At 41.7% G+C, this 24,148-nt stretch overlaps 1 protein-coding gene across 3 annotated transcripts; it reads left to right on the top strand.

Moving 5' to 3' along the window:
- CNOT8 (CCR4-NOT transcription complex subunit 8) lies at nucleotides 1–23,875 on the top strand. Of its 3 annotated transcripts, XM_084886304.1 has the most exons (8): nucleotides 1–256; nucleotides 420–605; nucleotides 14,032–14,215; nucleotides 15,066–15,259; nucleotides 18,171–18,332; nucleotides 19,307–19,451; nucleotides 20,713–20,823; nucleotides 22,512–23,875. In XM_084886304.1, exons 3-8 carry the CDS (start codon nucleotides 14,099–14,101, stop codon nucleotides 22,659–22,661), a joined length of 879 nt encoding a protein of 292 aa, XP_084742430.1. In that variant the 5' UTR covers nucleotides 1–256; nucleotides 420–605; nucleotides 14,032–14,098; the 3' UTR covers nucleotides 22,662–23,875. The 3 variants fall into 3 exon arrangements, with proteins under 3 accessions (XP_084742430.1, XP_084742429.1, XP_084742431.1); XM_084886303.1 differs by lacking the exon at nucleotides 420–605 and having other exon boundaries at nucleotides 5–256; XM_084886305.1 differs by lacking the exon at nucleotides 420–605 and having other exon boundaries at nucleotides 202–300.
- The last annotated feature ends 273 nt before the right edge of the window (nucleotides 23,876–24,148 follow it).

Here is a 24,148-nt window from a genome sequence, read left to right as displayed (position 1 = left end):
GCGCGTGCGTCGGGAGTGACGCGAAGGGAGCAGGCGAATTTGGGAGGACCGGGTGGATAGAGGGGCACAGCCCAGGGTGTTTGGTGGGCGGTACGTAAGGCCGCTCTGGGTACGAGGGCGCCCATCTCACTGGCCCGCTGGATCCTAGGAACAGATCCGGGGCAGAGGGAAGAGAGCGCCGGGTCAGGGGCCGCAACCGCCGCTCCCGCGGAGTCCGCCCGCCAGCCCGCCAGCTCTCGCGGGCCTGCCTGTCGGGGTAAGCGTGCCCGCGCCGACCAGAGAGGAACGGGAAGCGAGAGGGTGTGGGAGGCCCCCTGGGCCTGTGGGAGGAAGGGGAGCAGGGCGTAGTGAGAGGCAGGGTGAGCGTGACGAGAAAGAGGCCCATGGGATGGCAGTAATGTAAACAGCCTCTTCCGCAGGACGATAATGCTCCAGTGACGTGTGCCAGGACCTTCCAAAGCACCTTAAACAGGCGCCTCCACTGCAGTCCTCCGAGGTGTATGCTGTTACAGCCATTTCGTAGGATAGGTAGACTGAGGCACGCCGGAGGTTCAGTGACTTATGCAAAGCCCCGTGGCGAGTCGGTGGTGTGGCTTCGAACTCAGGTCTGAATTGCTTTGCACAGCAAGGGGGGAGGGTTGAGGAGGAGGAGGAGGAGGTGAGGGAGGAGTGTGAAGGGGGTGGTGGGTCATCCAGAACGGGAGCAGAATGGTGACGGGCCGTTGGGTAGAAGAAAGGACCGAGTTTGGAACCCTGCAGGCTGCTCCCCTCCCCCGCCCCCCTTCTTGGTTCCTGTGGCCCCGCCACTTTCCCGGCCGAGCTATGGCTTTATGAGCCGGAGCCGTGGCTCCGGAGGAGCCGACGCTCAGGCCTGGCCTCCGCGGGTGGCTTTGCTGAGGTCCGGGCCAGGGTAGGTTCCCTTTGGCGGGGAAGGCCGAGGAGGGCGGCGGCGACCACCGACTGTGGGCGTTCATGGAGAGGACCCTCCTCCAGGTTGCTGCCGTGTCTTCTAACGTGCGTCTGCTTCCTTTTCCATCGTAGGCGAAGGCCGCCGCGCCTTTGTTCAGCCTCCAGCGGGGTGAGGAGAGGGGATGTGATGTTTATGGTTTTCTTGCCCACTTAGACTTGAACAGAACCAGAAAACGCAACCATGCTTTCCCCAAGCTTGCTCTGGATTGCTTGCGGAGAAAGCTTTCAGGTGGCTGTTTCATCAGTTGCTCTTCGGAGCTTTCCTGGGTAAACAAGCTTTGTTTGGAGCTGTCTTACTCTATAGGCCGGCAGGAACGATCTGAACAGATGGTATACTGCAGATCAGCACAGGGCAGGGACCTCAGTAACTGAGTGAGTGTGTGTGAGAGAGAGAAAGAGAGGGACCTTTTATTCGTGTACAGTCTAGTGCTGGGAAACAACAGGTATCAATTAGTGCTCGTCTTTCTTAGGGAGTGGAGTAGCTCATGTGGAGTCATCTTAAAGTCAGCCTGTGAGGAAGACATTGCATGCGTTCAAATTCATCCTTAAAAATTCCTTAGGGATGCCAAAACCGGTTTGGCTCAGTGGTGGAGCGTCGGTCTGCAGACTGAGGGGTCCCGGGTTCGATTCCGGTCAAGGGCATGTACATTGGTTGCGGGCACATCCCCGGTGAGGGGTGTGCAGAAGGCAGCTGGTCGATGTTTCTCTCTCATCAACGTTTCTAGCTCTCTATCTCTCTCCCTTCCTCTCTGTAAAAAATCAATAAAATATATTTAAAAAAATTCCTTAGGGACTTGTATGCATGCATATAAGCACAACCAGTGGACACAAGATACTTGGGCAGGGATGAGGGCATGTGCGGATGAGGGCGGCTGGGGGAAGGTCAATGGGGAAAAAAAGGAGATACATGTATTACTATTTGTAATACTTTAAACTGGTGGTCAGCAAACTTATTAGTCAACAGAACCAAATATCAACAGTACAGCGATTGAACTTTCTTTTGAGAGCCAGATTTTTTAAACTCCTAATGCCACTTCTTCAAAATAGACTCGCCCAGGCTGTGGTATTTTGTGGAAGAGCCACACTCAAGGGGCCAAAGGGCCGCATGTGGCTTGTGAGCTGAGCCGCAGTTTGCCGACCACAGCTTTAAACAATAAAATAAAATTTAAAAAAAACTTAGAAAGTTGCAATTTTGGAGATGGCAGGCCTGTTTCCCAGTAAATCCAGGAGATTCAGTTTTTCCTTCAGCTTTGAAACTTGTTACTCTTTCTTTGGTCCTAAACCAGGTAAAGAACTTAGGTGACCTTTAGGGACTGTTGCACAGATGGATATTTGAAGCACCTAGTCGTTCTGCACTGTGCAGTGTACTCTGTGAGATCAGGTACTGAGAGGCTTAAAAGGAAGAAGACTAACCGAGGGGAATATTGTGTCTGTGGTTCCCATATTAGGCTCATTCAGGAGCAAGACCTGACTGAACGGAAAGTGGCAGGCAGAATTGCTGGCACTATTTATTATTATTATTATTTCTCTTTTTGGCTAGCATACCCAGTTAATTTATGCTAAGGTAAAGGTGCACAATATGATTCCTCTTCAATTTTTAAAAAATATATTTTTATTGACGTCAGAGGGGAAGGGAGAGGGAGAGAGAGCTAGAAACATCAATGATGAGAGAGAATCATTCATCAGCTGCTTCCTGCATGCCCCACACTGGGGATTGAGCCCACAACCCAGGCACAAGCCCTTGGCTGAAATCAAACCTGGGAGGGATCCTTTAGTCCAGGGGTCCTCAAACTTTTTAAAGTGGGGGCCAGATCACGGTCCCTCAGAGAGCTGGAGGGCCGGACTATATGAACTACTAATTCCTACTGTAACACCTCGGCTGCGCTCACTGCCCAAAAAACCTGGCGGGCCGGATCAGACTCCTCTGCGGGCCGCACGTGGCCCGCGGGCTGTAGTTTGAAGACCCCTGCTTTAGTCCAAAGGCCATCGCTCTAACTACTGAGAAAAATCGGCTAGGGCTGATTCCTCTTCAATTTTTGAGTGGTACTACATTTAGAGGCTTACAAGCTATTGTCTATTTCCCAACAGTTTTCCTAGATAAGGGTTTGGTGCAAGAATGTCTTACATATTTTTTTTTGTCAATTGTCTGCTTTTGTGTTCCCCATTTGTCGGTGTGTATTAACAATGTGGTTAGCTTTTTTAAAAAAAATATATTTTTAATGATTTTTTTACAGAGAGGAAGGGAGAGGGATAGAGAGTGAGAAACATTGATGAGAGAAACATCGATTAGCTACCTCCTGCACACCCCCCACTGGGGATGTGCCTGCAGCCAAGCTACATGCCCTTGACCAGAATCGAACCTGGGACCCTTCAGTCCGAAGGCCGATGCTCTCTATCCACTGAACCAAACCGGTTTCAGCTTTAAAAAAAATTCTTTTGCCAATGAAGTCATGCTGCTTTTTTTTCCTTTTCTTTTTTTAATCCTCACCAGAGGATATGCTTTCATTAATTTTTAGATAGAGTGGAAGGGAGAAAGAAAGAGAGAGAAACATTGATGTGAGAGAAATATTGATTGGTTGCCTTCAACTGGAGATCCAACCCACAACCTAATTATGTGCCCTAACTGGGAATCAAACCTGCAACTTTAGGTGTATGGGACAATGCTCCAACCAACTGAGCGTCTTGGCCAGGGCATGATGCTGCCTTTTTAATTGATGTCTTCGAATTTCAGTTTCTTATTTATAAAATGCAGAGGAATACAGCATTGCATAAAGTTGAGAGGAGTTTTCTCCACTGTTATTTTGAAACAACCCCATATTTAGTATCAATAATTATATTTAGCATTATCTTTAAAAGATAAAGATTCATTTAAAAATCATGACCACAATATAATGTAACACCAAAAAAGGGGGGTTGGGGGGACCCTCACAAGAACCCAGAACAAAAAGTAAAACCAGCCAGTCATTAAAACTTATAATGGTCTCAAAATGTGAGCGCTATGCAGCCCCCCCGCCCGCCTGCAACAATAGTTAGTTTAAAGTTGGATCCAACTAAGGCCTACACATTTTGAGTGGTTAATAAGATTCCTGAGAGTCTTTTACTATTTAAAAAGTAATTAGCCCTAGCCAATTTGGCTCAGTGGATAGAGTATCGACCTGTGGAGTGAAGGATCCCAGGTTCAATTTCCATCAAGCATACGTACCGTAGTTGCAGGTTCCCTGGCCCTGGTCAGGTGTGTGTGCAGGAGGCAACACCTATTCAATGTGTCTTTTCTCCCTTCCATTTTCTCTAAAAGTCAATGGAAAAATATCCTCGGCTGAGGATTAAACAAAATGTTTTCTAAAATTTATTTATTGATTTTAGAAAGGGGGGAAGGGAGAGAGAGAAACATGGATTTTTTTTTCAAGAAAAATGATTTTGAATATAATAATGTTACATGCAATAAACCTTACTATTTCAAGAAAAATGGTCTTAAATATGTTACATGCAACAAACATTAATATTTTAAGAGTAAAAGGATTTTAAATATAATATTACCAAAACTGTACTAACATAGTATGATATCATAAAAGTTGTAGAAATATTAAAAATCTGCAAACACCAGGATTTTTTTCCCATTCGTGCCCCTACCCCCCTGTTGTCTGTGTCCATTGATTAGGCTTATATCCATGCATTTAAGTCCTTTGGTTGATCTCTCCCCTTTGCCCCCACTGTTCCCTACCTTCCCTGAGGTTTGACGTTCTGATTGATGTTTCTCTGTCTCTGGATCTATTTTTGTTCATCAGTTTAGGTTCATTATATTTACAAATGAGTGAGATCATGTGATATTTATCTTTCTCTATTTACTTTTATTTCTTGCAATTTGTTGAAGAAGTTGGATGGTTCTTTAGATTTCCACAGTGGTTTCTTTTTTTTTCTTTTTTTATTTATTTATTGATTTTTTACAGAGAGGAAGAGAGAGATACAGAGTAGAGAGTTAGAAACATCGATGAGAGAGAGTCATCAATCAGCTGCCTCTTGCACGCCCCCTACTGGGGATGTGTCTGCAACCAAGGTACATGCCCTTGACCAGAATCGAACCCGGGACCTTTCAGTCCACAGGCCGACGCTCTATCCACAGAGCCAAACCAGTTTCGGCCACAGTGGTTTCTTTCCCTCCCTCCCTCCCTCCATCCTTCCCTCCCTCCCTTCTTCCTTCCCTTCCCTTCCCATATATTTCTATTGTAGAGAGGAAGGGAGAGGAAGAGATAGAAACATCAATGATGAGAGAAAATCATCGATCAGCTGCTTCGAGCCTGCAACCTGGGCATTTGCCCTGACTGGGAATCGCTGTGACCTCCTGGTTCATAGGTTGATAGAGCACATGTGTCAAACACAAGGCCCGCGGGCCAAATCCAGCCCGCCAGGCCTTGCAATGTGGCCCGCACCGCGCTGTCATCACTGCACTCCGCTGTCAGTTTATGACATTGTCAGTTTATGACTGTTCAGTAAACCATTCGGCCCGCGATTTAGGCTGGATTTTAGATTTTGGCCCCTTCTCTGATTGAGTTCGACACCCCTACTCTAGAGTCTAGAGGTCGGCAAACTCATTAGTTAACAGAGCCAAATATCAACAGTACAACGATTGACATTTCTTTTGAGAGCCAACTTTTTTAAACTTAAACTTCTAAACCACTTCTTCAAAATAGACTCGCCAAGGCCATGGTATTTTGTGAAAACGCCACACTCAAGGGGCCAGAGAGCCGCATGTGGCTCACAAGCCACAGTTTGCCGACCACGACTCTAGTTTGATGCTCAACCACTGAGCCACGCCGGCTGGGCTCCACAGTGGTTTCTGTACTTTGCTGATTGCTTTTAAACATCAACTTATTGTTGGTCTTAGGCATTCATTGGCTGACCCTTATTGAGTATCAAACCATAACCTTGGCGTGTTGGGATGCCACTCCAACCAACTGAGCCACCCAGCCCGGGTGCTGATTGAACTGTGGTGTCATTTAACTTGTTCCTTTGTCCCCTATATTTCCTGGAAATTGATAGTTAAATCTAGAGTTGTGGTCAGATTCAAATTAGACTCCACCCCACCCCCCCCGACCCCCCTATAGCATGTACTATGTACTATGGTAGTCCTATCTATAATAATAAAAGTGTAATACACTAATTAGATCGGATATCCTTTCGGATGAAGCCAGGGCTCCGAGGGAAGCCTGGGTCCTGGGTGCCTGCCTGTGGCTGGATGGAAGCCCAGGTCCTGGTGCCAGAGGGGAGCCTGGAGGAAGGCAGGCCTCCTCTTCTACGGATTTCGTGCATTGGGCCTCTAGTAAGATTATAAGTGAGCTGAAAAATTTCTACTGCCTAGTGATATCATGGCTATCCTTACATTTAAGTGAAACACGTTATTGTCTTTGAAGTGATACTGGTGTAAATTTACTGCACTGCCAGTCCTGTAAAAGTGTAGCCTATAGCTTTGCCTGGGGGGTGGAGGTGGGGGGGCTCAGTTGGTTGGAGCATTGTCCCTCACCCAACAGGTTGCAGGTTCGATTCCTGATCAGGGCACATCATACCTAGGTTTTGGGTTCTGTACCTGGTTGGGAGGCAACTAATTGATGTTTCTCACATTGATGTGTCCATCTGTCTCTCTCAAGTAGTAAAAACATATCCTTGGGTGAGGATTAAAAAAGTATGGCATACAATATGTACAGTACATAATACTTTACAATTATAATAAATGACTATGTTACTGGTTTCTGTATTTTTTGTGTTATTTTAGTGGCTACTCTTTCTACTTAGAAGAAAAAGTTTGCTGTAAAATAGTATATGATGTTACAGCTGCAAAAGCTTCATACATCTGGTGCTTACTCAATCTTCATTCTTAATTGAATCTTTTCTCTTGTGCTTGAGTTATCTTGTGTTGTTTTGTACAATAACATGTTGTACAGGTTTGTAGCCTGGGAGCAATAGGCTATATAGTATATACTATAGCGAAGTGTGTAGCGGGCTTTGTGCCATCTAGGTTTGTGTATGTGCACTCTATGACATTTTTTATAAATATGTTTGTGTATGTTACTCCTCACCTGAGGATGGAGATATATATATATATATATATATATATATATTTATGTTTTATTGATTTTTTTACAGAGAGGAAGAGCGAGGGATAGAGAGTTAGAAACATTGATGAGAGAGAATCATTGATCAGCTGCCTCCTGCACACCCTCTACTGAGGATGTATCCACAACCAAGGTACATGCCCTTGAACGGAATCGAATCCGGGATCTTTCAGTCCGCAGGCTGATGCTCTATCCACTGAGCCAAACTGGTTTCGGCCTGAGGATATTTTTCTATTGATTTTTAGGGAGAGTGAAAGAGAGAGGGAAAGACATTGATGTGAGAGAAACATTGATGTGAGAGAAACACATTGATTGGTTGCTCCTCTATGTGCCCCAACCAGGACTGGGACTGGGGAGGAGCCTGCAACCAAAGTACATGCCTCTTACCAGAATTGAACCCTGGATCTTTGGTCCGCAGGCAGATGCTCTATCCACTGAGCTAAACCAGCTAGGGCTGAATATATATGTTATTCTGACTTCAGAGAAAAAGGGGGGGGGGGGAGAAGGGGGCGGGAGACAGATAGAAACATCAATAATGAGAGAGAATCATTGATTGGCTGTCTCCTGCATGCCCCCTACTGGGGATCGAGCCCACAACCCAGCATGTGCCATAACCAGGAATGGAACCGTGACCTCCTGGTTCATAAGTCTACACTCAACCAACTGAACAATACTGCTGGTAATGATGCATTTCTCAGACATATTCTCTCCTTAAATGGTGTGTGACTATTTCATAACAGTGATATGTTTTAAGAGGCACATGATACCTTGTTGCTTTTTATGATAACAGTCAGTGTGATTATTTTAACACATTTCAAAGCTGAAATATAATTTGCATGTTATAAAACTTGCCCATTTTAATTTATAGTTCAGTGATTTTGGAGAAATTTACTGAGTTCTGTAATCATTGTAATTGAATTTGAGAGCAATCTTCACCTCAAAAAGATACCTCCATGCCCATTTTCCATTAAACTCCTATCCTCATCCCACTACTGTAGTCTACTTTTCTGTCTTTATAGATTGGCCTTTTCTGCTTATCCTTGTAAATGCTATTATGATTATTCATTAGGAGTCACATAATAATGATATTCTATAATTTCATATTTACTTGTTAACTGTATAACTTCTCTGAAGAGAAACCCTCAGCTGTGTGATTGCTTCGAGGTATAGCTTATATCAGAAAGACAAGATACAATTTTAAAAATAAGTTGATTTACTAGCGTTCTCCACTGATGACCAATTAAGTTTATTTTCTTAGTTCATTATGAACTAATGGATATAAACTTCTCTGAGAAGTTTTAATACACTTTAGTAATTATTCATAATGATGTTCATTCTGTCCTTGACCAGAGGGAGCCTCTTTAGATTGTTTCTTGAGTTATTTTGTGACAAATATAAGAGTATTTTAGCTGGGGAGCCTGGTTCTAAAGGTTTAGTGTAAATATCTTGCTTTTCACTGCTTGGAGGCCAAAGGTATTTTTTTTCCCTTGGGAGAATGGAAGAGAGAGGGATGGATCTTATTTGGGTCCCTTTAGTTGCTTTTGCTTTTATGGAAACATCTACAGGAGTATCAACTTCCCCTACAGTAATTTATGGTTGTGTTTCAAATTACACCAAAAAGGAAGTGAATTGTTTCAGTTAGGGAAATAAGGAAGCTAAGTGGTAATGGTTTAACAATGGGTTTAGAAATGGTTTAAAGCCCTTTAGCTGGGGAAAACCTTAAGCATAGTTTAGAACTTAAAATTCTGAGCCCTGACATTTTCTTAATTATGATTAGACTAGTGGCCCAGTGCACAAATTTGTGCACATTGAAAGGAAACTAATTAGAAGAAATATTTTAATATCCTTATTCTCCCTTTCTCTATAATAGAAGTGTCAACCAAATTCGTGATCAACAATGACAGATTGAAACACATGTGTGCAACTGGCACCAGCAAGTGCTTTATATATATTGCTCATGTGTGAATCAACTTAGCCTTTTATAGATATAGAATAAACTTGCTTAATTACACCTACTTTCTGTTGTAGCTAAACTTTTTCCAGCCCATTTAGGCACTCCAACTTCTTTTTCAGGTAATTGTCAGGAGCATAGCAGTAAATAACAACACGAAGCAGATTATTTATTGTAGATCATGCAGGGAGAACTAAGGGTAAAATATTTAACTGCAGCAATATTTGACTATATTCTGCGCAGTGAGAAAACATGAAGTCATTTTCATGGTACATCATTTCTTCTTTTCAGTCGGATTAAGTTCCTAAACTTTAAAAATCTCCATTTTCTGGCTAATGAGAAGAAAATAGGATTCTACCGAGTCTCCTATCTACCTATTCCAGGACTTTTGTGAGGATCAAATGAGATGAGGCACAAGAAAATGTTTCACAGACATTTGATTAAAGTGTGAAATGTTTCCACCTGGCTATAAAGCAAGTCATGTTCCTGGGCTGAAGAAACTCCAAGGAGGCTAGTTGCTAGGGAGAAGAAACTGGGTGTTGCTATGTGATGTCATTACCTTGCACCCCCGGTGCCCATTTCCAGAGTGGGCTGGGCTGTGGGCTGCATTTTGCACCATGGGGTCTTGGCAGGGTTGGCTGCAATTTGGTGGGGTGTCCCTACGAGGTGGTGGTGGGGCCTGTGTCCCACTTGGCGGAAGCTGAGTGTTGCTTTGTTGGCGCCAGGTCTGTGGTGCTGTAAATGGCCAGGGCGTATCATGGCAGCCCGTGTTGAGCATCTGCCTCCTGGTGATCAGTGTGCGTCATAGCGACTGTTTGGATGGTCGAAGGGACACTTAGCATATTAGCCTTTATAGTAAAGCCCACATTTAGTCTGAGCTTTTGCCCTTTTCTGATGTTTATTTGTTCATTTGCAAACCTGTTGTTCATGCCCATTATGTACCGATTGAACATGAGAAGAACGGGTTCTGCCTTTAAGGAGAGTCCACCTATATTTGTGAGGTACTAGATGCCACGTCTGTGTAAACTTCAGAGTGCTTATGGGAAGTCTGCTGTGATTGTAAAAAAATTTTCAAAAAAATATATTTTATTTTTTTTCAGAGAGGAAGAGAGAGGGATAGAGAGTTAGAAACATCGATGAGAGAAGAATCATCAATCAGCTGCCTCTTGCATACCCCCTACTGGGGATATGCCCACAACCAAGGTACATGCCCTTGACCGGAATCAAACCCGGGACCCTTCAGTCCGCAGGCCGACGCTCTATCCACTGAGCAAAACCGGTTTCGGCATCTGCTGTGATTTTAGAGAAGCACCTCAGAGTGTAGTGTGCCTTAAATATATGGGATCTCTGAGGGTTACTAAACCAACAGATTAGTTTTTTAGAGAAATGAGGACATTTGAGAATGCCAATTTTGTTTTCCAGATTCCTACTGTAATTTGAAAGTAGGAAGCAGAGATTTTCCTTGCTCTGTCCTTTGGAAGACAGTCATGTGTATTTTACTGTTTCTAGGAATTTCATTGTATATTCAGGGAGAAATTCTTGAAACTAAAATGCGCATGACCGTCTTATATTGAGGATCCATGTAGTGAGGTTGCCTTTTAAGTAAATCCTTTTATGATAACTTCCTTTAGTCTTTTTATAACTAAGCATCTTACGTTGCGTTTGCTGAAGTAACAGCATACTCTGAGGCTGAACCATGTGGAGTTTTATCTTGCAGAATACTTACTGTCCCCTCCCAGTTTCCTCACAGAATGTACACCATCTGATTTTGGTAGAATTTTTACCTGCTATCTTCTCTGTCTTGATTGTTGAATTGCTACTTGGTTTCTTTAAAATACTTTGTGTTTAAAAGTAGACATTAATAACTCAAATTCATGTTTTTCTTGTGATTGTTAAGGTTGAAATTAGCAAGTGTTTTACAACTTAAATCACTATTTGCACAAATCTAAAGAGGCACTATATCCTAGCTGGTGTGGCTCAATGGTTGAGCATCCACCTATGAACCAAGAGGTCACTGTTGGGTTCCTGGACAGGGCACATGCCCCGGTTATGGGCTCGATTCCTAGTAGGGGGTGTGCAGGAGGCAGCTGATCAACGATTCTCTCTCATCATTGATTTTTCTCTCCCTCTCCCTTCCTCTCAGAAATCAATAAAAATCTATAAAAAAATTAAAGAGGCATTATATTAAGTTAGTTAATTGCCTCTACTTCTATTTGACTTTTGAATAGTAGGGAAAAAGAATTTCCCTGTTTTGGGGGGAAAGAGGAGAGTCCCAGTTCCATATTCATCATATAATTGTAAAAACTTTTTTTTTTTTTTAATAAATTTTTATTGTTCATATTATTACAAATGTTCCTTCCCCCCCCTTCTCACCCCACCCTCTGTCCTTTCCTCACCCCCCATTGTCCTCATCCATAGGTGCACAATTTATGTTCAGTCTCTTCCCACATCTCCCTCTCCCCTTTTCTCCAAGAATCATCAGTTCACTCCCCTTCCATACCTCTGATTCTATTATATTCAACAGTTAATATTGTTCCTCAGATTTTTTTTTTTAGTTTCCTTGGTTTTTAGATTCACTTGTTGATAGCTACGTATTTGTTGTTCATAATTTTTATCTTTATTTACTTTCTCTTCTGAAAGAACCCCCTTCAGCAATTCATATATTGTAATTCTGGTTTGGTGGTGATGAACTCCTTTAGCTTTTTTTTATTAGTGAAGCTCTTTATCTGACCTTCGAATCTGAGTGATAGCATTGCTGGATAGATTATCTTTGGCTGTAGGTTCTTACTATTCATCACCTTGAATATTTCTTGCCATTCCCGTCTGGCATGCATGGTTTCTGTTGAGAAATCAGCTGACAATCGTATAGGTGTTCCTTTATAGGTAACTACCTGCTTAGCTCTTGCTGCTTTTAATATTCTCTCTTTGTCTTTTGCTCTTGGAATCTTAATTATGATTTGTCTTGGTGTGGTCCTCTTTGGATTCCTTTTATTTGGAGTTCTGTGTGCTTCCTGGACTTGTAAGTCCAATTCTTTCCCCAGGTGGGGGAAGTTTTCTGTCACTATTTCTTTCAGTGTTTTCGATATCTTGCTCTCTTTCATCTTCTGGGACCCCCATAATTCTGATGTTGGATTGTTTGAAGTTGTCCCAGAGGTTTCTTACATCATCTTCAATTTTCTGGATTCTCTTGCCTTCTAGCTTCTGCAGAGGAGTGTCTTCTGGCTCTTTATGTTCCAAATCTTTGACTTGATTCTTGCGATCTTCTATTCTGTTTATAGGACTCTGTATAATATCTTTTATTTCAGACAATGTATTCTTTATTTCTTGTTGATCCCTTATTTCTTGTTGATCCCTTTTCATATCCTCATAGGTCTCATTTATTTTATCGGCCTTTTCTAGGAGACTCTTGAAAAACCTTATAAGTGTGGTTTTGAACTCTATATCCAGTCGCTTTTTGTCCTCCCATTTCTTTCGTTTGTGATCTATTTGGTTTAGGCATTTTCGCAGGCAGCTTTCTTGATGGGGCGGGGTTTCAGGGTGGAGCCTACAGCCTTGGCTTCCGTCAGCCCCGCCCTATGCGAGTCCTGAGACTCAGGGTCCTTCAGTACTTGTTGCAAGCGCCTCTGAGAGAAAGGTGCCCTCGATTTTCGCCTGCTGCCAAACTGTCTATGCTCTCCCCCAATGGGTCAGGTATTGGGGTTCAGTTCAGTTGGAAGTGGAGTTGGAGGTGGCGTTCAGAGCAGTCTGGAGCCCCTGTCTCCTTCCCGTCAGGGCAATCCCGCGGCACAGCCGGCCGGCCCTTCTCTGCGCTCACTGTGCGCGCCTCCGGGACCTCCTCTCGCCGTTCCCTGGAGTTCCGCCTTACAGCCCAGCTCCCTATGGGTGAGCCTGGGTCCCCAGGGTCTGGCCTAGAATTGGGGTTCAGAGCAGTTGGAGCTGGGCCCAGCACAATCGGAGCTTTTCTCTGCTTCCCGCTTGGGAACGCCAGCCAGGCACTCGGCCTCCCTCCTCTCCGCGCGCCTTGTGTCTCCGTACCTTGGGCTTTTACAGCTCCTCCGCGCTTCCTTCTGTTTTTCTCCTTGCTTCTTGTAGGATTTCCAGTCAGTCGACTTTCCTGTAGTTCTGGGTAATGTCCATTTTATATTTTAGTTGTATTTTATTAAAACTGTTGTGTGTGGCTGCAGCTAGTTGCCTACCCGAGCAGCCATCTTGGATTCTCCTAATTGTAAAAACTTTTAAGTGTGAGGATTTAGGTTCACATTCTTTCAAGCTTTCAGAGCGTCCAGGTACATTTAAATTGGCTCAAGTGATTTCTTTTTTTTAAAATATATTTTATTGATTTTTCACAGAGAGGAAGGGAGAGAGATAGAGAGCTAGAAACGTTGATGAGAGAGAAACATCGACCAGCTGCCTCTTGCACACCCCCTACTGAGGATGTGCCTGCAACCAACGTACATGCCCCTGACCGGAATCGAACCTGGGACCTCCCAGTCCGCAGACCGACACTCTACCACTGAGCCAAACCGGTTGCGGCTCAAGTGATTTCTTTAGAAAAGTTCCCTTTATGTGATCTCTGAGCAAAGTGCTGTGAAAGTTAGAGATAAGGGCATTTTTGTGGTCACAGGACTATTTCAGTCTGTAGGCGTTGTAGAGAGAGCTGAAAGCTGGTGTAGGGCAGTGATTTTTACTTCCCTTTTACTTAAAAGGGAAGCCTGGGCAAAAGTTTCTTCAGGTTTCTTAATAATTTTAGTTTCTTTAGGTTAAAGAACCGTGTGTGTGTGTGTGTGTGTGTGTGTGTGTGTGTGTGTGGAGTAAATAATATGACAGTGTCAGTGTTTTAATCAGCATAACAATAACTCACAACTGTCAGACCAACTGACAATCTCAATGCTTTAGCTTAAACTGGTAAATGATGATAAAATATTGTTTTGATGCCTTTGTTTTATTGACATCTTATGCCAGTGTGTAAATTTATGTGATTGCACAATGTGTTTTTGAATTTAGGTCAGATCAACCATTGGCTTGCCCTCTATCATAGTCAGCTGAAAGTGACTTCTCAAGTTTCTTCAGGATGCCTGCAGCACTTGTGGAGAATAGCCAGGTTATCTGTGAAGTCTGGGCCAGCAATCTAGAAGAAGAGATGAGGAAGATCCGAGAAATTGTGCTCAGTTACAGTTACATCGCCATGGTAAAGAGCTCTATTCTACTCTGTTTGACCCACCTCGTATGGATTTAGGGAGTATTTAATTTGATTTTGAAATAAGTGATCACACTAAAGTGATGGCATATTAAACATGATAGAAGGTTATATTGTTTTTAAGAAACAGCAAGGTTAGCCAATGTATCTGGGAAGGATGTAACCTCTAGAGTCTTAAGGTTTTGTAATGTTACTCTGTGTTTGAAGTCTTTAAAGCCATAGGGCGTATCTATCTCACAGATACGGTACATTTGTGGTTTTAAAAATAATTTTTAAAAATTAATTGTCAGCATTTAAGAATCAAGGAACCTACTTAAATTCCAGATTTTTGCCATCTCTGGAAAAATTGAAAAGATCTGGCAATATCGGGGCCACATACCTGCCTGACATTGAGTGGTTGAAGAGGGACATGTGTGTGTCATGGTGATATCCAGGGCCTTCTTTAGAGGAGGCATGGAAGCACAACTCCTAACCATTTTCATACCAGTTTGCTATACTCCTTTTTTTCTGATTGGCATTTTCACTTCCCTATTTCTATATTTTTATTTATATATTGTTCTCAACTTAGAATGTTCTTAATTGCCTATATATCTCTCTATAGTCTATCACCTACTTCTACTCATGTCCTGCTAGGATATCCAAGTTGCTGTGTAAAGTTTTGTGATTTTAGTGCTTCTGTAGATGTCAACAAGATAAGTATTTTAAGATAGATTTTTTTTTTTCAATCTTGGGGCTTGTCACATAACTTTTATAAATTGAGTTAAGAATTTTGTTTATGAATGATCAATTCAGCATCCACTATTTTGTGAAACCTTACGATGGTTTTTTTTTTTTTTTTCAGGATACAGAATTTCCAGGTGTTGTGGTGCGACCAATTGGTGAATTTCGTAGTTCCATAGATTACCAGTATCAGCTTTTGCGGTGCAATGTTGACCTTTTAAAAATTATCCAGCTGGGCCTTACATTCACGAATGAAAAGGGAGAATACCCTTCTGGAATCAACACTTGGCAGTTCAACTTCAAATTCAACCTTACGTAAGTGTCTGAGGTACTTCTGAGTATTATTCTTAAGTCTGCTACATTTGTGCAGATTGTGATTTATAGTTGAATTTGTTAATTTTAAATTTTACTTCCACCAAATCCAGGTAAGGGTTGGACAGAGCAGTTAAGCAGAGGATGAAATAAATAATCTCAAAGAAAAGTCCCCCTTGAAGCTCTCTCACAAGTCAACAGTAAAAAGAGAAGTAGTCCAATTAGAAACGGAAAAGATTTGAATGTACATTTTTCCAATGAAGACATACAAATCTATCTTCTATAAATGCAAAGTGTCCCCTTGAGAGTTCTACCAGACGACCAGGAGTTCGATCGCTTGCAATGACATATGCTGACCACCAGGGGTTGGCGGGGAATGAAGGAAGGCCCTGAGCTGACAGCCGAAAGGTGCAGATTAGCTCTGATCACCAGCCAGGCCTAGGAACCTTACCTGTGCATGAATTTTGTGCACTGGGCCTCTAGTGGCTAATAAACCCATGAAAAGTTGCTTATAATCGTGTCATTAGGGAAATGCAAATCAAAACCACAGTGAGATACCATTTCATACCCCGAGATGGCTATAATACGATAAAAAAACATAAACGTTGGGGAGGATGTGGAGAAATTAGAATATTCATACATTATTATAGGAAATGTAAAGTGGCACAGCCTCTTTGGAAAACAAACAGTCCAGTTAGAAAGGCTGTTTCTCTAAAGGTTAAACAGAGTTACTATATGACTCAGCAGTTCTACTCATAGGCATATGTCTAAGAGATTTGAAATTATATCGATGCAAAACCTTGTATGTGAATGTTCATAGCAGCATTATTCATGAAGGCATTATTCATAATTATGAAGCAATCCAAATATCTGTGAACTGATAAATGGATAAATTAAACAGTATATCCATGGAATTGAATGTTATGGAGCAGTAAAAAAGAATAAAGTATGCATATATACTATATATGGATGAACTTTGAAAACATGCTAAAGGAAAGGAGCCAGACACAAAAGCCCACATATATGATTCTGTTTATTTGAGATGTCCAAAATAGGCACATCTAGAATAAATTAGTGGTTCTAGAGCAGGGGTAGGGAGATTATGGGATAATGGGAAGTGATTGCTTAATGAGACGGGGTTTCTTTTTGAGGTGATGAAATGGTTTATAATTGGTGGTGATGGTTGAAATATGTGGTTTACTAAAAACTATTATATATTTTAAATGAGTGAATTGTTTAATATGGGAATTATACCTCAATAAAGCTATTTAAAGTCAAGTCAGTTTTCCAGTTAAGATATCAGTATTTGAATTTCTGCCATTTCTTTACTGGTTGACGTTATTTTCCCTTTTTGTAATTCAAAATTTTTAAAAAAATGTATTTTATTGATTTTTTACAGAGAGGAAGGGAGAGGGATAGAGAGCTAGAAATGTCGATGAGAGAGAAACATCAACCAGCTGCCTCTTGCACACCCCCTACTGGGGATGTGCCTGCAACCCAGGTACATGCCCTTGACTGGAATCGAACCTGAGACCTTTCAGTCCATAGACCGATGCTCTACCACTGAGCCAAACTGGTTTCGGCTGTAATTCAGTTTTCTTATCTGTAAAAGAGGGTTAGTAGTATCTTTCATAATAAAAATAAGATATAGAGTGGGTGCTAATCAAAGGTAGTTGAAACAAGCCTATTTGGTAGTGGCAAAATTTTGATGCAATTTAAAAAATGTGGGAAAAAGTAAGATTTACTGTCTTTGCATTGTTGTGAAACAGACTCCCCAGAACTTTTTCATTTTGCAAGTCAGAAACTTTATACCTATTAAATAACACCCCCACCTGGCCCCTCCTGCTGCAATCCCTGGTTCCCTGTCTGCTGGCAGCCCCCGTACCTGCTGCCATTCCCATGTGCTGACGGTGCCAGCCCGCTTGCAACTGCTGGCAGCACAGAAAGATTGGGGCTGGCACCAGCATGAGTAGCAGCTGCTGCCCCAATTGCCCCTCAGGAGCAGGGGCAGGTGGAGTAGTCCTAAGGTTATCGGGGGCAGTGCGGGTGCCAGCAGCAGGTGTGAGCGGGGCTGGCAGCAGGTGCAAGTGCCTGGTAGGACCACTGCATGCGAGAGCAAAGTATTTTCAGTAACCACCAGAGGCTCACCCCAATGACACCGATCGGCACTCTGCCTTGGTCTGGTGTCCCCACTCACCTGCTCCACTATCCTGCCACCAGCTGATACCCGCCATGTTCCGTGCTCTGCTGCCTGCTGCTGACACCTGCCATGTTCTGTGTGTACCTCCTGGTGTTCAGTGCACATCATAGCGACCAGTTGTTAGGTTGTCCCGCCGTTGAGTCTATTTGCATATTAGGATTTTATATATATAGATTATTTTTTTTCATTTCCTTCTTTTTGAGATTATATATATATATATATATATATATATATAATCATCATCACAATACGTCAAGATTTTACAGAGAGGAAGGAAGAAGGATAGAGAGTTAGAAACATTGATGAGAGAGAAACATCGATCAGCTGCCTCCTGCACACCCCCCACTGGAGGTATGCCTGCAAGCAAGGTACATGCTCTTGACCAGAATCGAACCCTAGACCTTTCAGTCTGCAGGCCGACACTCTATCCATTGAGCCAAACCAGTCCTGGCTTGAGATTTTTCTTTAAACAATGGCAAAATGTGGATATTTTATAATTTGGACAGTTATTTTATGAAAAAATCACATTTTTTAATCTGTTAGCGATAAGATCATCGACTTTTTATGCTTGCTGGAATACTGGACAAAAGGAATTGTAGTCTTAAATAATGAAAGTATTTAAAGAAAACTTGTCCTATGATAAGTGTGATATACTGTTACCCACTACTTCTGCTACATTATCCATCAACTAAGACATGACACCTTCTTTTTCAGAGAGGACATGTACTCTCAGGATTCCATAGATCTCCTTGCAAACTCAGGACTGCAGTTTCAGAAGCACGAAGAGGAAGGGATTGACACACTGCACTTTGCGGAGCTGCTTATGACATCAGGGGTGGTTCTCTGTGACAATGTCAAATGGCTTTCATTTCACAGGTCAGCCCCAGAGAATGCCTAGCTCTCGGTTTGGGAGCAGGGAATTGAATTCTTATGCTCTCTTCTGTTGGTCACTAGCAGTTATGAAGTTGAAATGGTAACTATTACTCATGTTTGTTTTTTCAAAAAGCAATTTGGAGCTCATATTGGTTTTTGTTGGACTCTATCATGTAACTGCCAGTGGGTGCATTCCGAGTGGAAAGTGGTGGGTGGAGAGGACCGAAGCACTTGGTTGTTTATTCTTACCATTTTTAACCCTTTGCACTCCGAACCATTCTGGACATTGGCTACCACCTACTCGACGCTACTTTGCGGCGGAAACGTGCGTTGAATTAATTCAATTCCCCGTAATCACTAATAAACTGCAATGTTCCCCCTGAGAGGGGACATCCGAGTGATATGCTAGAATTCCGATGTCCCCTGAGAGGGGGCAGTGGAGTGCAAAGGGTTAAAATATATTTTTATTGATTTCAGAGAAGGACAGAAACATCAGTGGTAAGAGAGAATTATTGATTGGCTGCCTCGATCATGCCCCCTACTGGGTTGAACTCCCAACCTGGGCATGTGCCCTAACCAGGAATTGAACCAGCAACCTTTTGGTGCATGGGATGATGCCCAGCCAACTGAACCACACTGGCCAGGTCTATTGGTTGATTCTTTATGTGTCCTGAGTTGGGGATGGAACTCTCAATCTTGACGTATTGTGATGATGATCTAACCAACTTAGCTATCCAGCCAGGGCCAGTACTTCTGAATTTTTGATGAATAAAACACACATGTATATATAAACTTTTGAGTTTTTTTTTCCATATTAGTTTGTGTTGTTTTTTAATGGAATGTTAGATCACAGTAGGATAAACTTACTATGGAATACTGAAAGGTGGCAGCATCATGCATTTTGAGAAGTAAAGTTGTTGAATGCGGGGGCCTAATCACTGCTACTTTTTCACTTAGTGCCTCCTTTTCTCCTGCAGTGGCTATGACTTTGGCTACATGGTAAAGTTACTTACTGATTCTCGTTTGCCAGAAGAGGAACACGAATTCTTTCATATTCTGAACCTTTTCTTCCCATCCATTTATGATGTGAAATACCTGATGAAGAGTTGCAAAAATCTTAAGGTACAATATATATGTATTTTAAACTAGTAACAACAACAAACATAAAAAGCCAAAAAAGCAGACTTATCATTTTGCTTTGTTATTTGTTCAGCATGAATTCTTGAGTACCTGCTAGATGCCAACATTGTATTAGATAGGTTGTATATATAGCTAATTGCCACAGGAATTTGTGGGGTTATTGTCTTTAACCTGGGCATGAGGGAGCCCTCTGCTTCTCTCATAAGGCAGGCTTTCTTCACTCAAGGCCTATACCAATTGGTAACTGGAGGTGTATGTACAATTTGTCAGGAATGGGGTCTGTAGTGTACCAGACTTTCAGATCAGAGAAGAGTTCTTGACCCTAGACCAGCAATTTTCAATTTGTGTGCCACAAAACATGTAATACCTGACTAGTTAAAGGCATTACATCTTTCCCTTAGACTGTCAAATAAAAAAAAAGACAACAGCCAATACATAGCTGTCCAATGTGAATGCCCTGTCTAGAACCATAAATCTATAGGTCATATAATACTAAGCATTGTGTTATATTGGTCACGTCACATAACAAGTTTGTATCTGCTTGATTAACTCTTGGTACTAGATATCCTTATATACAATTATAAACACTTGATTTTTGAAAAAGTCACTTTGGAGCCCAAAGGGTCAGATTGACAAAAAAAAATGTATGCCGCATAATTTTGGCAATTAATTTGTGTGCCATGAGATGGCTTCCCTAGATAGTTTAAGAACTCATTATCCTAATACATTATTGATATGAGGTTTGCTGATTTGAATTAGATAGGCATTTACTACTTCTTTTTTTCTTTTAAAATAATTTTTTATTTATTGACCTTAGAAAGAAGGGAGAGCAAGAGAGAGAGAAGAAGAAGACATCCATTTGTTGTTCCACCCACTTACGCATTTACTGGTTGCTTCCTAATGTGCCCTGACCGGGGATTGAACCCAAAACCCTGGTTTATTGAGGTGATGCTCCAACCAACTGAGATACTCAGCCAGGGCTGGCATTTACTATTTTCTAAACCTTGTTTTATAGCAATTAAGATTTTATGGAGCAGAGAACTGACAAAATTAATGATAAAGAGAAAAAGGGAGTAAAAAATAGAACATAACACAATGTATCATTTGGAGGGCTGTGATAATGCCTGTTAAGTAAATGGCCTGTTCCATCACCAAAAGAAGTAAACTCAAGAATGGACTACATTGACTTTAGTAGGGACGTGTTGGGTCTATAATATTGTCTTTGTTTTTCTTACATCTCCAGGGAGGTCTTCAGGAAGTGGCTGATCAGTTAGATTTGCAGCGAATTGGAAGGCAGCATCAGGCAGGCTCAGACTCACTGCTGACAGGAATGGCATTCTTCAGGATGAAAGAGGTAAGGCGAGGAGATGGATGACCTTTGTGGGCTGAGGTTTGTTGAAATTTATAGTTTCTATTGGAAGTTGATGACTACATTGAGAGCAGTTTTTTGTTTTTGTTTGTTATGATGTTCAATATATTAAATATAGTTTGAAAAGCAAAGAAGCATCTGAAATGAAGGCCACTCAGCATGCCCAAATCTAAAAGTATATTTGTGTTCCTAGCAGCTCTCATTGTTGTAATTGTTTTTCTTCTGAAAATAATATGAACACGTTTGTTAGACCACCCACTTATCTTACAGCTGACATCATAATCAGCAGCTCTAAGGTCAGGAACAAGTCAAGGATGCCCACCCTTGCTACTTTTATTCAACATGGTATTGGCAGTTCTAGCTAGGACAGTTAGGCAAGAAAAATAAAAGGCGTGTAGATAAAAAAAGAAGTAAAACTCATTATTTGCAGATGACATGATATTATCTATGGAAGACTTCACCAAAAAATTGTTAGAACTAATAAATTCAGTAAAGTTGCAGGATACTAGCCCTGACAGGATAGCTCAGTTCATTAGAGCATCGTCCTGATATGCAAGGTTTCAAGTTTAATTTCCGGATAGGGCACATACAAAAAGCAACCAATAAATGCATAAGCAAGTGGAACAACAAGTCAGTGTCCCTCCCTCCCTCCTTCCCTTCCTCTCTCTCAAAATCAATTAAATAAAAAGTTTTAGGATGCAAAATCAATATACAGAATTCTATTGTGTTTTTTTACACAAATAACGAACTATTATAAAGGGAAATTAAAGAAAAAAATCCCATTTATAATTGCATCAAAAAGAATAAAATACCTTGGAATAAATTTAACCAAAGACCTGTATACTGAACACTATTAAGACATTTTTGGAAGAAATTGAAGATGACACAGATGAGTGGAAAAATAAACCGTGCTCATGGCTTGGAAGAGTTAATATTATTAAACTGTCCATACTACCCAAAGCAAAAATTCCAAAGGCATTTTTCACAGAAATAGAGCAAACGATCCTAAAATTTGCATGGAACCACAAAAAATATTCCAAATAGAGCAATCTTGAGAAAGAACAAAGCTGACAGCATCATTCTTCCTAATTTTGTCCCCCAAAGTACTCTTTGCAATGTCTGGAGACATTTTGGTTGTCACACCTGGGGGTTAGGCTGAAGGGGGCAGTGTGCTACTGGCCAGGGATGCTGCTACACATCCTACATTGGACAAGCCACCCGCACCACAGCAAAGGCATTCTGTCCAGTAGTGCCAGGGTTGACATAATGCTCTGTTATAAGTGGTTAATGCCCATTATCTCACTCATGACCACCTATTAAAATATGACTGTTTTATAGATAGGGAACAGGGGCTTAAGTGAAGTGACTTTCCTAAGGTCACACAGGGTGTCAGTCTGTACAGGCCAACCTCTCAACCATGGCACTGCCTGCTAAACAGAAAGGACAAAATGGGACATGTGTACTTAAGCAGCAGCAGCACAGGGATTCTAGCAGTGAAAGAACTCATGGAAAATAGGTCTGTTCACAAAAGGAGCGTGGAAAGGTTTGGAACCTTTCTGTATGGAATTGATTTCTAGTTGGTCAAATTTTGAGGGCTGAGAGCCGGGAAGTACTGATGTGGTAGTATTGACTTGGCATGATTCTTACGACGGGTTCTCTGTCCCATTCTGCAGTTGTTTTTTGAGGACAGTATTGATGATGCCAAGTATTGTGGGCGGCTCTATGGCCTGGGCACGGGAGTGGCCCAGAAGCAGAATGAGGATGTGGACTCTGCCCAGGAGAAGATGAGCATCCTGGCCATCATCAACAACATGCAGCAGTGATGGTGGCAAGGCTCTGCGGAGCGGGCCCACCCAGAATGGTGCTTACTGTGCTGACTGTACTTACCTTCCTCCCCAAGAGAAACCGCTACTTTTGAGCAAGCTGCACTTACCATCTCCACTGAACAGAAAGACTTTTGTTTTACTAAAGACAAAGAAGTCTTTTTGATCCAGAAGAGGGGAGTTTGCTCGGAATTTGTAAACAAGTCTTACCTATTCCTCATCCCTAATCCCTAGGCCTCTTCTCCAGTTGCCTCCTGCCACCAGCATCCATGGCTCATTTGACACCTTTTTAAATACCCAGGACGAGTGAGAAACAAACTAGTAAAATGTATATAACTCTTAACTGTTGTCATTCTTTTTCTTTTAAATTTGTTGCTAATGTCTGATGAAGATTTACTATGCTGAGCTGAGGGCTTCCAGAAAAAGTAGAACAAAATGGTATTCTTAAGTGTGGGTGATAGGAAATGAATTACATGCTCAGTGCTGAAATTTGAAGACCAGATAATGGTAACTTAAAAAAAATTCTACTGAACTTGTGTACGCTTTATTCATAAGGAACACCAGAGTGGACATTAAATTAGCCACTTAAGTGTCTTTATATCCTATTGTGCCATTGAAATTTGCTGCCACACGTGCATCATTTGAAGTCACTTTGTGTTTTCATGTAACAAAATCATAGATTTGATCCTGAAGGAACTTAGTTAAGATCAGATTTATGGATCATAAGTCTGTTGTGATTTCAGATGGGCATTTGTATTTCCCCACCTCTCTTCTCTGTTTTCCGAAAACCTGAGAAGTTAGGTAGATGGATTAATGGGAGTACCAGAAATGTGAATCTTCAAAGTTTTAGTGGTTCATATAAACAGGGCAGTAAGGAATTTATTCTCGTGGAATAATATCCCACAACTGGGGTAGAAAGCTCAGGACTGTGATTCCCCCCCCAAAAAACTAGTCATTTAAAAAGTACACTGTATCTTCTTTTTTAAATGACAGTATGGATAATTTTGAAAACCCAAAAAAACCCATTTGGAATGGTGGAAATGGAACTGGTAACTCACTGAAGTGGATGAATAGTCTTGCATTTTAAAAGCTTATAGAAAACTCAATTTGAAATGATTAAAAAATGTCAAGTATTATAAGCTGGTATTTAAGATGCTTGTAAATATATTTATGTTTTTAATTTTGTATAATAAAGATTTCTTTTTAACTACTGGCATGCAGGTTTGATCTTTCGTAGCTATGAATTCCTGGCTCTAGAAATGGACATTAGCAGTTGGTAACAGCATCTTGTTTACCCCCAAGGTCTTGCCTCCATTTTCTACAAGGTGGCTCGCATCCAGAAGCTTCACTTTGAAGGAAGCTTTTAATGAGCATCTGTGTAAGTGGAACATTTCACACTTGTCGCTGATATTTGGCCTTACTTGGAAACCAGTATTAACTCTATTTCCTGGGACCACTCATTATACATGTGGTGAATTAGCATGTGA

This window comes from Pipistrellus hanaki, assembly GCF_964339955.1.
Source record: "Pipistrellus hanaki genome assembly, chromosome: 5".
In the NCBI taxonomy this organism is placed as follows: Eukaryota; Metazoa; Chordata; class Mammalia; order Chiroptera; family Vespertilionidae; genus Pipistrellus; species Pipistrellus hanaki.
Note: the sequence above shows the minus strand (reverse complement) of the source record. Positions and strands in the feature narration are given on the sequence as shown.

Bases quoted from the DNA above. Each gene is read 5' to 3' on its own strand.
- CNOT8 (XM_084886304.1), top strand. From the start codon at position 14,099: ATGCCTGCAGCACTTGTGGAGAATAGCCAGGTTATCTGTGAAGTCTGG. The intron at 15,260-18,170 runs GTAAGTGTCTGA...CTTCTTTTTCAG, and splicing joins AACTTCAAATTCAACCTTAC to AGAGGACATGTACTCTCAGG. The intron at 19,452-20,712 runs GTACAATATATA...TTACATCTCCAG, and splicing joins AGAGTTGCAAAAATCTTAAG to GGAGGTCTTCAGGAAGTGGC.